This window comes from Dendrobium catenatum, unplaced genomic scaffold (genome assembly GCF_001605985.2).
Source record: "Dendrobium catenatum unplaced genomic scaffold, ASM160598v2 fragScaff_scaffold_1063, whole genome shotgun sequence".
Classification (NCBI taxonomy): domain Eukaryota; kingdom Viridiplantae; phylum Streptophyta; class Magnoliopsida; order Asparagales; family Orchidaceae; genus Dendrobium; species Dendrobium catenatum.
Window position 1 is genome coordinate 918,761 of NW_021319525.1, and position 15,746 is coordinate 934,506.

The following is a 15,746-nucleotide window of genomic DNA, read 5'->3' on the forward strand; positions in this document are numbered from 1 at the left end:
TTGTGTTAACCTCATTAGTTACTATTTAATGAAGTTATCATCAAATTTCACATCAATCAACCAACTTAAATCTCTATCAACATCAATTCTGATTTTCCATCAAAGCATAAAACTCTTCCATTCATTATACTCAGATCTTCAATTTCAATATCGGATATAGTTGATCGTTTCGGTCAACACCAATACGCATGATAAACTTTGGTGAGTTTATCACGCCTCTTGGGGGTCCATTTGTTAATCTCATTTTTGTATGAAGTTGATTTCCCCGAGGTGGCCTCTAGTGCCTAGGTCTTCCTAGTCTAACATAGACATGTTCACTAGTAGGATTTCTATTAGGTGGGTACTCGATGACATAACACTAACTCAGCCTTGTAATTCGACAAAAATTGAACCCAATTTCCCAAAATCCAATTTAATTCCAAATGTAATAGGGTAATCAAATGTCATTGACGTTAATTGGGCTCAATTCGAATTCAATTTCAACTCTGCAGGTTCAATCGACACTACATAACTCATATTGGATTAATTATAATTAATTGGATGCCATATCGAGCCATTTGAAGTCAATCCAAACTAAATTAATCAAACTTCACACTAATCGAGCTCGATTTAATATTATCGATATCAATTAAATCAAAATTACTCAATTTTAACTCAATTAGAACTAAATTGGCTCGCATCGAAGCGATCAAAGTCAAATCGGCATTGATCCAAGCAAGTTGATGCAAATTGATATAATACCGAGTTAGATCGACTCGATTCGAGTTCAATTTATCACCAGTCCCTTCGATTAGCCTAAATCGTCTCGTTTCGAAACAATCAAGATTAAATTGGAATTAATTGAAATACATAGATGTCGATCAACGCAATATTGAGTTAAATTGACTCGAATTGAGTTAGATTTAACCACGATACCTTCGATTAGCCCAAATCGATCCCAAATCGACCGAAGTTTAATTGGTGTTGATTGGAGCAACTCGACACAAATCGACACGATACCAAATCAAATTGACTCAAATCGAGTTCCATTTAATGACAGCAACTTCAATTAGCCCAAATTAACTCGTCTTGAGTCGAAATGAAGTTGAATCAGGGAAAATAGGATTAAATTACTTGATTAAAACTATTTTGATTTTAAAATCTAATCCAAAGTAGCACTTTAAATTAGCAATTTTCTTCTTAAATAACCCTTCCAATATTCATTCATTTATCGGATGAATCTCAACCCTCGATTCAAATCAAGCAGAGGAGTTAATGGGCGGTTCAAGGGGCATTTTGTGTGTCCATTCATTTTAAGTAAGAGGGAGGTTGGTTAAGGAAGTTCGAAGAGATCTCTCCCTATTCACATCTCCCGCTCTCTCTTTCAATTTTGGCATAAAACCCCACTCCATCATCCTCCTTACGTGAAAACCTCATTGTCTATTTGTGTCTAGTGTTTTAGCATTGCTCGTGATTTTCATTCAACCAATCCATTGCAGTCTATAGAGAGGAATAAGGTTCATGTGCTTCTATGAGAGCGAGTGATGTTCGTGTTATTCACCAAGTACTGTAGTTGAAGTATTCATTTCCTTCAATATTCATTTGCTACATTTTAGAAATGAAATATTTTATTATAATTTTCTTTTATACTATTAGTGCAAAGAGACAAATATTGTGATATAATCAAGATGACTAATGCATTTAATAGAAATAATGATTCCTCCTACTTAGGTTCTTTTAAGATTTTATGCTTAGTGAGTTTAGCCAGTTGAAATATTTCAAAGCATAAGGGATATATATTCTACATTATATGACAAATTGAGTAAATTTTCAACCCATTATAAATAAAATGACAAGTAAATTATGAAGGTAACAAATCAAAAGTGAAATGTCAGGGATAAAATTTTTATCCCTGACATTTCACTTAAGGATTTCACCATAGTGTAGTGAAATGCACAAAAAGGGCCCTACAAGATACAATTAAGATTATGCTTAGTGAGTTTAGCCTATTGAAATATTTCAAAGCATAAGGGATAGATATTTACATTATATGACAAATTGAGTAAATGTTCAATTCAGTATAAAGAAAATGACAAGTAAACTATGGAGGTAACAAATCAAAAGTATATTACTTTCCTCTATTTAGATGTACTTAATTTAAAGAATAGAATAAATCATTTAAGAAAATTTGACTCTATAGATATAATAAGGCATACCGAATATTTAACAAGAGAACATTGAGAATAGAATAGTTAATACATCTTGCTTTTGATGAATCAAATCTTATTAGAACTAATGTTCATGATTTAGATAAATAAGATATCATTAGAGTAGAAAAATCAGACTTAGAAGAAAAAAAGGATGATCGTATTCCTGAATTGCCTATGGAATGAAAATATGTATTAAGCCACTCATGGTTTAAAATTGCGCAATAAGAGAGGTGCGCCTCAACGCAACTTTGCCCCTTTAAGCCTCAAAGCCCACGCAATGAGTTCAGGATTTGAGGTGTACGCCTCAAGTTTACTGAGGCGCGCCTCACCTCACTGTTTAGAGGTGTCCGCCTCTAAAAATTAAAAAAAAAGGCTAATGTAATATATATTTTTTCGGTTCGGACCCCCCAACCCTGGCGCGGTCTTCTGTCATTTCCCGAAAACAGGTTTTCTCCCTTCTTCGAGCGAAATTTTCCCTCTTCGTTCGGCGTTGGCTTCCTTCCACCATGAGTTGCTCTTCGACTATTGCTTAGAGTTATCTTCTACCGCGAGTTGGGTTGGAGTCTCCTTCGACCAATCGCTTAAAGCTCTTCTTCTTCGTGGTTTCATCCATCACCTTATTTTGAAATACAAGATCGGTCCGTTCTGCCACAAGGACCTCCATATTTTGCTGAGTAAGATTCAACAATCGGTCGGTCTGCTTGGTACTGTTTGGTATCGCACGGTATCACTAGGTACATGCTCGATACTGCTAGGTATATGCTCGGTACCACTCGGTACAATAATGTTTGGTACCACTAGGTACATGCTCGGTACAGCTCGGTACCGAGCAAGTCGAACCCCTCCATGGGGCAGCGCCCTCTTAGACCCCCGGCAGACCCGTATATTGTTGTATTCATCATCTTTAATAATAGTTGTTAGTGTTAGTATGCTTCTTCATGAGTGCATGATTTGTATAAATTTTCTTAATGTAGAATAAGTGAAGCATAATGTTTAGGGATTCGATATATTGCACTAATATATTCTTCTCATAAAGGATGGTCAGAAGTAAGGATAAAGCTCCATCAGGTCATAGAAAAAATCCAGCATGGAAACATAGCACTCAGGTGGATGTAGGGGGAAGTGATAAAACATATATCTATCTAAAATGCAATTACTATGATAAAGTTGTGAAGGGTGGTGTGACTAGGATGAAGGATCACCTTTCAAGGTCTCACAAGAATGTTGCTCCATGCTCCAAAGTTCCTGATATTGTAAGAGAGGAGATAAAGTCATAAATGAATAAGTCTACCACGTCAAAACATCTTGCACAGAAGCAATTTGAGGACCGAGTTGATGTTGGCTCTTACTACGGGAGTGAGTGCAGCGTTAGGGATTCATCTTCTTTAATGAAGCCTATTTTATCTAGGGGTGCTAGAGGCCTATGGATCATTATATGGTGGACACATCAGATGATAGGCCTCCTACTACACAGAAGATGACCCCAGAAAATGCAATGGAGGCACGGAGAAGAGTGTGTAAGGATATAGGCAGATTCTTCTACGAAAATATAATTCCATTTAATATTACAACATCACTTGTCTATTACAACATGATTCGTTCAATTTGAGCATTTGGGAGGGTTTAAACCTCCAACCATGTATAATTTGAGAACATGGATTCTGAAGGAGTTGGAAAGTAGTAAAGTACTGATAAAAGCATCGAAGAAATTAAGAGGACTTGGGCCCAAACAAGAGTAACAATTATGTCAGATGGGTGGTCTGATATCAAACATAGAAGTCTGATTAACATTCTCATTAATAATCCTTATGGTACTATATTTTAAAGGTCAGTTGAAGCATCTGGCCTGATCAAAGATGTTGAGTACATATTTGGATTATTAGATAGCATTATTGAGTAGGTTGGAGAATATTTGGTTGTACAAGTTGTGACAGATAATGCAAGTACTTACAAGGCTGCAAGTAACAAACTTATGGAGAAGAGTAAACATCTGTATTGGACTCCATGTATTGCATATTGCATAGATCTGATTCTTGAGAAGCTTGGGGAGCTACCTCATCATAAGAATACACTTACTAAAGCAAAAAAAAATAACCAAGTTTATTTACAACCACTCTTGGGTTCTAGCTCTTATGAGCAATTTTTCAAAGAAAGAAATTCTAAGGCCAACAGCAACAAGATTTGCCACCACTTACTTGACCTTAGAGAGCATGCTAGATGCTAGACAACCTTGAGAGGCTATGTTCACATCTACACAATGGTTGAGTTGTGCTTGGGTGAAGAAGGTTGAGGAAAAAGAGATTAAAAAGATTGTTTTAAATGATAGATTTTGGCAAAGTATCTTATATACCATTACAACCACTAAACATTTGGTTCAAGTTTTAAGGATGGTGAATGCTGAGAAGAAGCCTGCAATGGGTTTCAACTACAATGTCATGGATGAAGCCAAAAAAATGATTGCCTCCAACTTAGGAGGTGAAGAGGATAGTTTTAGGAAAATTTAGAATATTATTGATGATAGGCGAGAGCTACAACTTCACCGGCACTTGCATGCAGCTGATATCTAAACTCTTAGTATTAATATGTAGAGAACAAGTCTACAAACCCTGAAATAAAGTTGGGTTGTATCATTGCATAGATCGGGTAATAAGTGATGCAATTGAAAGATCAAATGCTGACATGCAATTAGTACATTTTAGGAACAACGAAGATTTTTTTAAATTACAACAAGCAAATGATACAATTGTCAAACGATCTCCTTGTAATTTTATTTAATGTTTTAAACATTTATTTAAAAGTTATTTTTTGCACTAATTAAACTCTCTTATATAAATATTAGTTGAGTTGTGAATTTAATTTGGCGATGGGACTCCAGAATTGCAGTGTTTTGCTGTGAAAGTTTTGGGCTTGACATGCTCTTCATCTAGCTGTAAAAGAAATTGAAGTACCTACAACCAAGTACCCACAAAGAGGAGAAATCGCTTGTTCACATTGAGGATGAATTCACTGGTGTACATTATGTACAATAGGAGACTCAAAGATATGAATTTGAAGAAAAAAATATTAATGTATGATGAAGATCATTTGCTTTGTGAGGATGTGGCATCTGATGATGAGTAGTTTGTAGATGATGAAGTTGAAGTGATGCCGTCTGAATTACAAGATGAAGATTTAAATATTGATTTCTTTGATAGTCTGAAAGCATCTACATCCACCACAACTCAAGAACAAATCAAAAAAGGTACATAAACAATATAGTTTTCTTAGACTTTTATTAATGTATTACATTATTATTTATTTTGAGATTGTTCAAAAATATTTATGGAAGAGGAAGATAACTAATATTGAGGAAGGACTTGATTGGGAGCATTGAACTCTATAGGAGAGGAGGAAGGGGAGAGAGCAGTTCATCATGTCATTGCTATTTATTTCTGGAATAATATGTTAATGAAAAGAATATTATGATTTGCGAAAGATGGAGTTTGAGTTGAACTATATTTCATGTTGTCTTATTATTGAATATTTTGATTTCACTTCATATTTTGTGCATTTATATGTTTTATATATTATTTACTCATTAGTATATACAAAATTTATCATTTTATGTTTACGCAATTTTTTGATTCGCCTTGAGGCTTACGCCTCACGAACAAAAAACGCCTCAATACCTGATTACGCAATTTTAAACATTGAGCCATCCAAAAAAATCCATTATAGGAGATCCAAGGCGAGTCATTTAAAAAAAAAAAAAGATAAATCATTCTGCAATTTCATTTTAAATAGAAGATGAAAGGTTTGCTTACTTGTTGATATTGCTTTAAAATCATATTCGTAACTCTTTTCATCCAAGCACTTTTAAATATAACGTGTAAGATTATTTTTAAGTATTACGTTTTTCTTTTTGTTTTTATCTCTTGCATGTTGTTAATTATCTTCTGAATAGAGATTTTAGATGGTACCCTCAGCCATACCCTATTAGAAGAAACGATGCAATATTTTCTCCAATTATAGGTTACGAAAAAGTCAATTACTGTAATAGGGGAATCCTAAGTGTGAGTTGTGCTTGGGCAAGGATGTAAGCTTCGGAGAAACAAATAACATAAAAATCAATTTGTCTATTTTAATTACTGCATTTTAATTTTGCTTTGTTGTTCATTCATCTACATAATCACATAAATTTGAAATCTTCCCCATAAAACAATTTAAAATAATTAATTAAATCTTTTCAAGAGGAATTTGAATTGCCTAATTCAAACAATTCTCCTCTTGGGTCATGTATAACAGTATAAGCCATAAACTTGTAATTTTTTAAGCTATATATAATATAAAATGAAACATAAATATATTTGTGCATTGTTTACTTGTTGTGTGTGTGTATATATATATATATATATATATGTGTGTGTGTGTGTGTGTGTGTGAATCTATAATTCTATATGAATGAGAACCTACGTATAAATTGTGCATGTTTATATGAATTAAGTTCATTGAGTTCAATGGAATTAATTTCTAGCAAGCCACCTTTGAGTTTACGCAAATAAATTAATATCCAAACAATTATCAAGCAAGCTTTAAGTTTTGAACAAAATTATCAGTCCTACTAAAGAAATTTATAATTGACTCCCGTTACTAAGTCACCTTCATTTACTACTACATCAAAAATGCATGATGTTTATTTTATACTAAATTGATTTTGATATTTTTAATACTTTTTAGAGGTGATTTTTGTGAAGAAAATTACACAGTGCAAAAATAGTTTCTCAGATTAAAAAAAGGAGAAAAACATAACAACAAATTGTTCAGATAATTTTGTGCATCTAGCGAGATCCATAAGGAAAGAATGATTCCTAGAAGATATTAGTAGAATGAGGAACATGGATAAAAGATCCAAAGATTGAGATTACATGAAAAATTTCCTAAGACATTTTGGGCGGACAACATGAGGTTGCAGCTTATCTGATTAAATAGAGCAACCTCAATTCCTTTATGCTATGAAATGTTAACAAAACTTGGATTGGCAAAGAGAAAACATTTCTCATTTAAAGGCATTTGAATGCTTTCTTTTGTGCATGTGATTCCATTTGTCAAGAAAAACTAGGCACTAATTAAAAATAATTAATTTATTGGAAATGGAGTTGAAAATATTTTTTCTATAGGTTCCAATGATAAAAATCAAATTATTATCTAAGTTAGAAATGTTACATTCAATGAAATGTTATGTACAAAGAAAATTTTAACAATGTTAAAAAGCAGGCCTCCATAGATACTTACTTGAAGGGGATTTTTGAAGATGATGTCCAAGAAAGGGTGACTATTGAGTATGTCGAGACATAATTAGAACCAAGCATGCCTATGATGCATTTAAGGATATCTAAAAGAATGTTTAAAACTACTAACTAATAATATTCTTAGTTGCATTATTTATTACTATCATGTGATATCAGTCAATGGCTCCTTGGGATCAAGTGATGCAAAAAGCTTGCAACTCAATTGGAGAAGATAGGCTAAGAGTATAATGCTTCTAAGAATTCAGCTTACTTTTTTGCCCATTTAAGCCTTGAATAGTATAATGTGAAGCTTAAAATTGGATGGCATAAGAGTTCCATTTAGGCGATTTGGCTTGGCTTGGAGCTTAAGCTTACTTGAGCCAAACTTAAGAGCCAACCAAATAGATTCTAAATATGAGCACGAAAGACCATAGTTGAATTCCCACACCAAGCTAAAGAACTAAAAAACAAAACAACAGACCAAGCTAAACCATCAACCCCAAACTGTTCAAGGACAATGGTGCCTATCTACACCTAAGCAAGATTCATCTGCAATAATTGAACAATATACTTGGGAGCCAGCTAATACTCAACTATCTAAGTCAATTTACAATCAAAATAAGCCTTCAACAATTTGAAACCAATACTCTATCGTATAACACAGTTTCCTCAAGACTCAAACTTCCAAACCCAACAAGAACAAGTTCACTCAAGTGTGCACCTCAATGTCGTATCCAAGCTCCTTCAAGGCAGCAGCAATGCTAACCATCTGCAGCTGCATAGCATCCGGCGAGAGTCCACCAACTACCTGCCAGCCAAAATTCGCATATCTGCCATATCAAATCAATACTAGACCACAAGAAACTCAATACGAAAAAGACCTCTACTGAAACGCAACTTACCAGTGCCAGCCGCGGTTTTCTGAGCCCAGCCCTCCTCATCGGCCTCCCCGATGCTACCAAGAACGAATCTACCTCCTTCTTCTCCCTCTCAAACCTCTCCAGCAGCTTCGCCGGCACGAAACGAATACCATCCCCGAATTCCAATTCCCGGAAACTACTCTTCACTACCCCTCGATCTACATCAAAGGAGCGCCGACTCGGGAACTTCTCCGAGATAGAACCAGGTAGGAATGCCTGGAAGAGGATTACAACGAAGAAGAACGCCACTACTGTGCAAATCCACTGGAGATAGTCTACCTTCTCGAAAAGGAGGAAACGCGCTAGCCTTGACCTCGGCCGTTGAAAAAACGACCGGCCTGCGGCCAAAGGAGGCGAGCGGATCACTGAGGCGCGCTTCCCAGTTTCCATAGATCCCATCAAGGAAAGTAGAAAAAGCTAAAACAGAGACGAAGAGCAATCGTCTGTTTTGCTACTCCCGGTCTCACTTTGGGCGGCGGGGCAAGTAAGCTTTAGAGTGGTGACGTGGTGAAATTTGTGCTGTTACTATTGACTATTCGGTGTTTGTACGGTAGAGAAGATTGTTTTTACGGACAGGTAACCTGTAAAATAGGTATTATACATTTTTGTCGGTGGGCTAAATATATGGGAGGATAGATCCGGAATTGAAAATAAAATTACAACGAAATTGGTGGCTTTTTCTTATCAGCTGTCGGCGGGTTGTAGCCGTCTCTATAGCGACGGACTAAACCGGTAAGCCGGCCCGTAGCTACATATTTACAGTATGGGTGTAAACGAGCCGATTTTGAGGTGCAATTTGCTATGCGTTTGAACTTTGAAATAGGCTTATTTAAATTTTTTATTTATTTGGAACAACTCATACTTAAAATTATTGATCAATATTATACTTATTTCAAGTCATTTGAATTCAAATTAAATATAAAATGATTTTGAGCAAAAAAAATAAATAAATAAATAACAAATATAATGACTAACCATCTATATATATAGAGAGAGAGAAAGAGAGATTAATAATAAGCAATTGAATCAATAACGAGTGAGATACATTCAAGCAAGATCTATTTATATGTAGCTTGTAAAATAAAATAGTTGATATATGTTAAGGTGTCTTGTCAGAGTCATCCCAATAAGCGGGGTGGTCTCTAACTAACTTAACATGTTAATAACTATTTGACTAACCACTCATTTAATTGTTCGGTTGCATATGATAGGCAAAGCTAAGATAGATATTTATTTGCTGAAGTTTCTATAATTTGAGCCGAAATTTGCTGACAAACTTAGCATCTCTATTAGAAATCAGATTATATGGGGATTATCATGTAACTGCACCATTTCTCTAAAAAAAGGCATGTTATATTGATGGCATCTAAAGATTTCTTGCAAGAAAAAAATGTGTCATCATGGTAAAACAAACAACGATGAACATTATAAAATCGACACCTTATTTGGTTCTTGGAAGACCCAAAAGTAAATTAATATGAGATTTTGACAAATTGAGTTTGGGGATTATAAGTGAATTGTACAGGCCAATGTTCTGAGTTGTGATTAAAGTTTTGAAAAAAAAAATAATGAGATTGTAGCTATGTTAATGTCTTGTCGCAACTAGCTTGTGCAACCAACTTGCCTCCATGGAGTTCTTGAGTTAGGTGATCTCAAGAACACAATTTAGGCACATATAAATTATTTCCTTTGAATAAAAACCCATGTCAAATGGTGAAGTTGGCTGCAAGATTGTTGAGAATATAAGCATTCTATATTAATATTGAATTTATTAGTGTTGTATAATTCTTGAAGAGACTCCAATGCCTATCATTTCTATTTGTTATGAAACAAGTCGTCTACTGCATCTACTAAAAACATCAGTAGCTTTGTTTAGAGTTCCAACCTTGAGTTTCAAAGCGAAGGTGAAGTTTTTGAGGAATAAATTCATATTATAGAGAATGAAATCTTGATGAATAGATAATGCTCCCAATGTTTAAGTCTGTAAACAATCATATGTAACTCTTATTTGAATATATTCTATTATTATTGTGGGGCACAAAGACAAAGATTTAGGTTGAAGTATTCCATCAGGCTATTGCCTTTGGACATACAAATCCCAACATCAGTGGTGCGAGCATCCATTTTGACCAAAAAAAAAAAAAGGCTTGTCAAATTGTTCAATAGCAAGGGTAGGGGTAGAGATTAGTTTTTTTGTTAATGGTTTCAAAACTTCAATTTTGTTCGTTGCCATAAGTGAAGCTTTTGATTTTTGAGGCAATTACTTATTGGTGCATAAAATGTTAAACCCTTGAATGAACTTTCAATAATAGTTTACTTTGCCGTAAAAACTGCACCATCCATGATGGAGCAAGATGTCAGCCAATCATGAATGGTAAACACTTTTTGTTGATCAATGCAATTACCTTTTGCACTATGATAAAGCCAAAGAAATGCACCTCCTTCATGAGTTTCATAAATGTGCCTGAGCATTGAACAGACTGAATGGCATCATCTTCCACTAGTATAATCTCTCAAACATCTTGAACATGATCTTCCATTCATCCCCAGGGTAAATGTGGATTAATAGTAACCATTACCATGGGGAAATTGAAATAGGGGTGGGGTGGGTGTGGGGTTGCACATGGACACATTGTGAAGCCCCTTAAATAAAAGAACATAAGCTCTTAAACAGTAAAGTGCCTTTTGGTGTAGCGATTGAAGTTTTATTTAAGAAACTATTTAGTTAAGCGTGCTCATAATGGGAAAATTATGAGATGTGTGACTTTCTTGGAAGTTACACCAACATTATAAAATTGTAAGGGCCTTAGTCCAAAGAAGATAACATCTCGATAGTTAAAAATTTGAGCTGTTACAAATGATATCAGAGCATTACACCAGTTGGAAGATGAAAATTAAATGCCATATAAAATAAAATGCTACACCATAGGAGTCACCTCTTGAATCTTGTATGGGATAAAGTGCTACGTGGAGGGAGTCACCACTAAAACTTGTAGGGGCCACCTTTAGAATCATATATGCCTTATGGATGATTCTGGGATAAAGATGCTAATAAGGACGTCAATTACTTAAGTGTTGGAAATTATGAAACCCCTTAAGTAAAAGAAATTAAACTTTTAAACATCAAGAAGTCTTTTGGTATAATGGTTAGAATTTTATTTATGAAACTTCATAATTAAGCGTGAACATCCCGAAGAAATTCTGAAATGGGTGACCTTCTAGAAAGTTACACCAACATAACAAAACCGTGAGGCCCTTAGGCGAAAACAGGCAATATCTTGATAGTTAAGAGTTTGATCTGTTACACATGTGCCCCACTCAACCCCCTCCCTCCCCCACCCAAAAATATAAAGGAATATAAAACTAAACCTCTTTTTATTTTAAATCAAATAGCCCCTAAGTGATTTTAAAAATACATACATTTTACTATTTTAGTAATTTTGAAATATTAAAACAACTAATAATTAATATTAATTTTCATTGCATTTAATTAAATAATAAATTTATAGTTTGAAAGACGTGGGAGAGCACATCAACAATGCAGCTAAATATTTATGTTAATTCATTTCCAAAGAATTATTATTATTATTATTATTATTCATTTTTTATTTTTTTATTTTTTTATTTTTCTACATTTCCATTTCCATTTCCAAAGAAATTGAAAGCCTCCTTTAGCAATATTAGGTTTCAATAAAAAGAATATATAGATTAGGTTTAAAAAATTATTTGGCAAAAGTTTATTAGATTTTCAAAATTATTGAGAAAATATTAGATTCTATATATATAGTTTATGTGTTGTAAAATATTCTTAATTCACTAATTATTCGGTGAAATATGCATCATATTTTGGCTAATTAAGGCTTCGTTCGGGACGGTTTTTTTACTGGTTTATGAAGCAATTTTTTAATACAATATATTTTTGAATTAGAAATTTTTACTCTATAAAAATACTTCATAAAACATTAAAAAAACTATTTTCACAAATAAAATTTTGAGAACTTTGTACTACATCGTAGTAAAGCTTTTATTTGTGCATAGTATATCTCGGCATACCTAAGAAGAGAATAAGGTGGGCAATTGCCCATATTGACATTTTTTTCTTAGTATTATAAATGTTATGCCATCTCTCAATGAAAGTATTTATCTAAAATTTTAAGAATTTTTTTTTAAAATTTCATGCTTAAGTATTATGCACATCTCAATCATATTTTGCTCATCCTCAAAAGAGAGAACAAATTCCGTCCCTTATAACTAATAACTTTATGAAAATAGATTTTGATGGGCCAATATACATAGCATAAAAAATAAAATTATCATCATACAAAATAAAAAATATATCTTATTTATTAAGATAAAAAGATTTAATCCTTAAATAAATTTAGCTATTCATATCTTGAACTTTTTATATTAGGAAATTGAGTGTCACACTTAGAATTCATTGATATATCAAAATATCATGAAATTACAAAACATTATGATCTTTAGCAGTTACAATCATAATCTTATATAAGATTGAAAAAGAAAAAAAGAAAAAAAAAAAAACTATAGAACATGGCCAAACTCAGCATCATTGCATTATATGTCTGTTAGTTTTGAAATTCAAATAATGATAAAATTATAAAAATGATGTATTTGGTAGGATTGTACATATTAAAGAAATTATAAAAATACATTATGATAAAATTCATTCAATCAAGCATATATCTTGACGCAAGTGTTCGAATTAGAACCTTATGAAATAAAATTTTGGACTATCCAAATTTCATTTTTAGCAAATTTATAATCAAAATCGCATTTTTATGCGGTGAATACAAGAAAGCCAAAAAGTTCATTGATCAAAATCCAAATGGACATATAATAAACACTCAAAAGTACAGTTGGAATCTTGAGGCTTTTGAGGGGCCAAATAATCTATGATCTTGAATGCTTATAGTTAAAGCAAGAGTCTAAGCAAGAGGAATTCAACAAGCTTAACATCATCTAATTTTGATATCACTTAAGATAGTTAAATATTTAGAGAACTTTAACTGATTAAGAGGATCCTTCTAAGCAGTCTAATATAATATTTGAGAATTTTAACAAAAATATCAAAACTGCCACTCCAAGAATGCATAACTAGATGATTTTTTTCTACACATGAAGTTCATTTGGTGTAGGGGAGAGTTTACAGATTTAAAAGATCCTAAAGTTGAAACCAATGATCACCAATAGCAACTATCACTATCCGACTAACATTATTAGAACAACATCATCTGACTTTTACAACAATTTGCCTATTGACACCCACATTTGCTATTGTCTGATTGTCATCTCTCAGTGTCAAAATGTACCGCCAACCATAGACTAACATTAACATTTGTTACCTTACTACTGCTCAAATAGTTCACTTGCAAAACTAATCAAGTTGAGAATGAAAATTTATCTTTCCTTCTCTAGTTGGAGAATTGGGATTTTATTAATCTTAACTTATATGATGGATTATTTTAGTTGAATCAGATCCTATGGTTTATTCATTTATGCGTCTTTTACATGAAAGCTTTTTTTTTTTAATTGTGTATCCAAAATTTTATGTAATGATGAAACAAAAATTCTTAATTTACCTTTACAAACTTTTTAGCACGCAATAATTTGATACTATATGTAAGAAACAATGTGACCAATATATGCTCCACAAACACTATATGATAAGTGGTTGAAATCCCAATAGCTGGTCAGCGGTTCGAATCCAAGGGGCGCCATTGCTCGGGCAAGTTAGGCACGCGGTTGGCAGGGCAGCATGGGCAGACGTGAGCTGGTCGGTCACGCAGCAGGCCAGGCAGTTGGTCAGGTCGGGTGGGCGCGTCAGGCAGCTGGCTATTCGGGCCAAGCGGGTAGGCTCCGGCTGGCGTGGGCAAGCATGCACCCGGGCAGCTTGGCGTGGGCAACCAAGCTTCCTGGCAGCTTGGGTGGGCGTAGGCAAACCTACCGGGAAGCAAGGGTTTTTAGCCTCGACGGGCTTATTCCGGCGGTTTTTTTTGCAGCCGGGAAAAATCGCAGACGGATTTTTTCTGCCCGAAAATTTTTCCGGCGGCTTTTTTGAGCCGGAAATTTTTCCGGCGATCGTTTTACCGACGAAAAAATTTCCGCCGGAGATTTGCCGAAAATCTTTCAACTCCGCCGGAAACTTAATAGTTTTCCGCCAAAAAATCCGTCGGTAATACATGATTTTCCTATAAAATAAACAAGTATGGTTAATCAATGTCAACTTCCTTCGATTAGTGGCTTCATGCAATTTCACCAAATTGGCAAAATTGACCTAAAGATTTCAATTGGGTCAGCTTGAGCTAAGTGAGCCAATAGAATAAATTAAGAGTTAATTAAGGTAAATTTTGGTATGGTTGACCTATTGTCTTTCAATATGTTTAATTAGTTTGGCCAATTTGATGGTTTAGATTCATTTGGGTCAAATAGGTTAACTCATGCTAACATAGGATTAACGACTCAATTATGCTAGTTTAAGTTTCAATATGGCTTAATTAGATTATGTATATTCTATTGGCACCTCTTGGAGTTACTAGACATGACCAATTGGGTCATTTGGTTCAATGTGATTTTTATTTTAAACGTTTTTTAAGAAATATAATATATTTATATCTATATTATCTATACTACTATTATAAAAGGGACTTGAGTTTTCTTCCTCTAAAAAATTTTGTTCATCCATTTTACTTATTTTTTAATTATCTTGACCGTCCATTCTATTAAAAGTATTTAATAAATAAAAAAAATCATTATATAAATCTCATTTAATTTTATGCCCCCTTGAGATTCCTAATTTCCATTTTCCTATTTCTGTTCTTCACTGCATGTTTTATTAAATCAAAAAAATTCACAATTAATTTTAAAGTCCCTTCAGATTTCCTAAGTTTTGTTTATTATATTAAACGAACATTTTGCTTTCTCTATTCCTATTCTGATATTTTCTACCTTTTTGCTACTTTATTTATTATATATTAATTCTACACGTTTTAATTCTCCACCTTTTATTTCTATTCCGTTTCCCTTTTTCCTTTCCTGCAAGTGTAAACCTACCATGTCCCTAATATCGTGATTCTTCATCTTCGCCCCGTCTCCATATTCTTCGGCTTGCCCTAGCTGATTCCACTCGCCGTCAGGTAGGTTTCTCTTCAATTAAATTAGTCTTCTGAAATTCTTCAACGTTTTGCTGCCTCCGCTCGCCGTCATCTCCTCTGGTAGGTTTCGTGGCCTCAAAATATTAAATGTTAGTAACTCCCGACATTTAATTACCCGCTTCTTCATTTCGTGTTTTCAACTTCTTAAATGTTTCAGGATTCCTTCTCCAATTAATTTGGATGCATGAAGATGAATTC

The 15,746-nt window shown here is 33.8% G+C and overlaps 1 protein-coding gene across 6 annotated transcripts in view; it reads right to left on the minus strand.

Annotated features, from left to right (window-relative positions):
• The window catches only part of LOC110095176, a 49,577-nt gene extending 40,742 nt beyond the window's left edge, over positions 1-8,835 (minus strand). For 4 of the 6 annotated variants that reach the window (XR_003701953.1, XM_020820607.2, XM_028698318.1 and 1 more), the window contains exons 1-2: positions 8,359-8,835; positions 8,178-8,264 (exon numbers count right to left, since the gene is read on the minus strand). Coding sequence is in view for 4 of the 6 variants with exons in the window: in XM_020820607.2 (XP_020676266.2) it covers positions 8,178-8,264; positions 8,359-8,775 (504 nt within the window). In the remaining 2 variants the exon portion in view is untranslated. Of the gene's footprint in view, positions 1-8,175; positions 8,287-8,358 lie in introns of those variants that run through there. The other 2 variants (XM_028698320.1, XM_028698321.1) reach the window with 2 other exon arrangements.
• Positions 8,836-15,746: the final 6,911 nt, after the last annotated feature.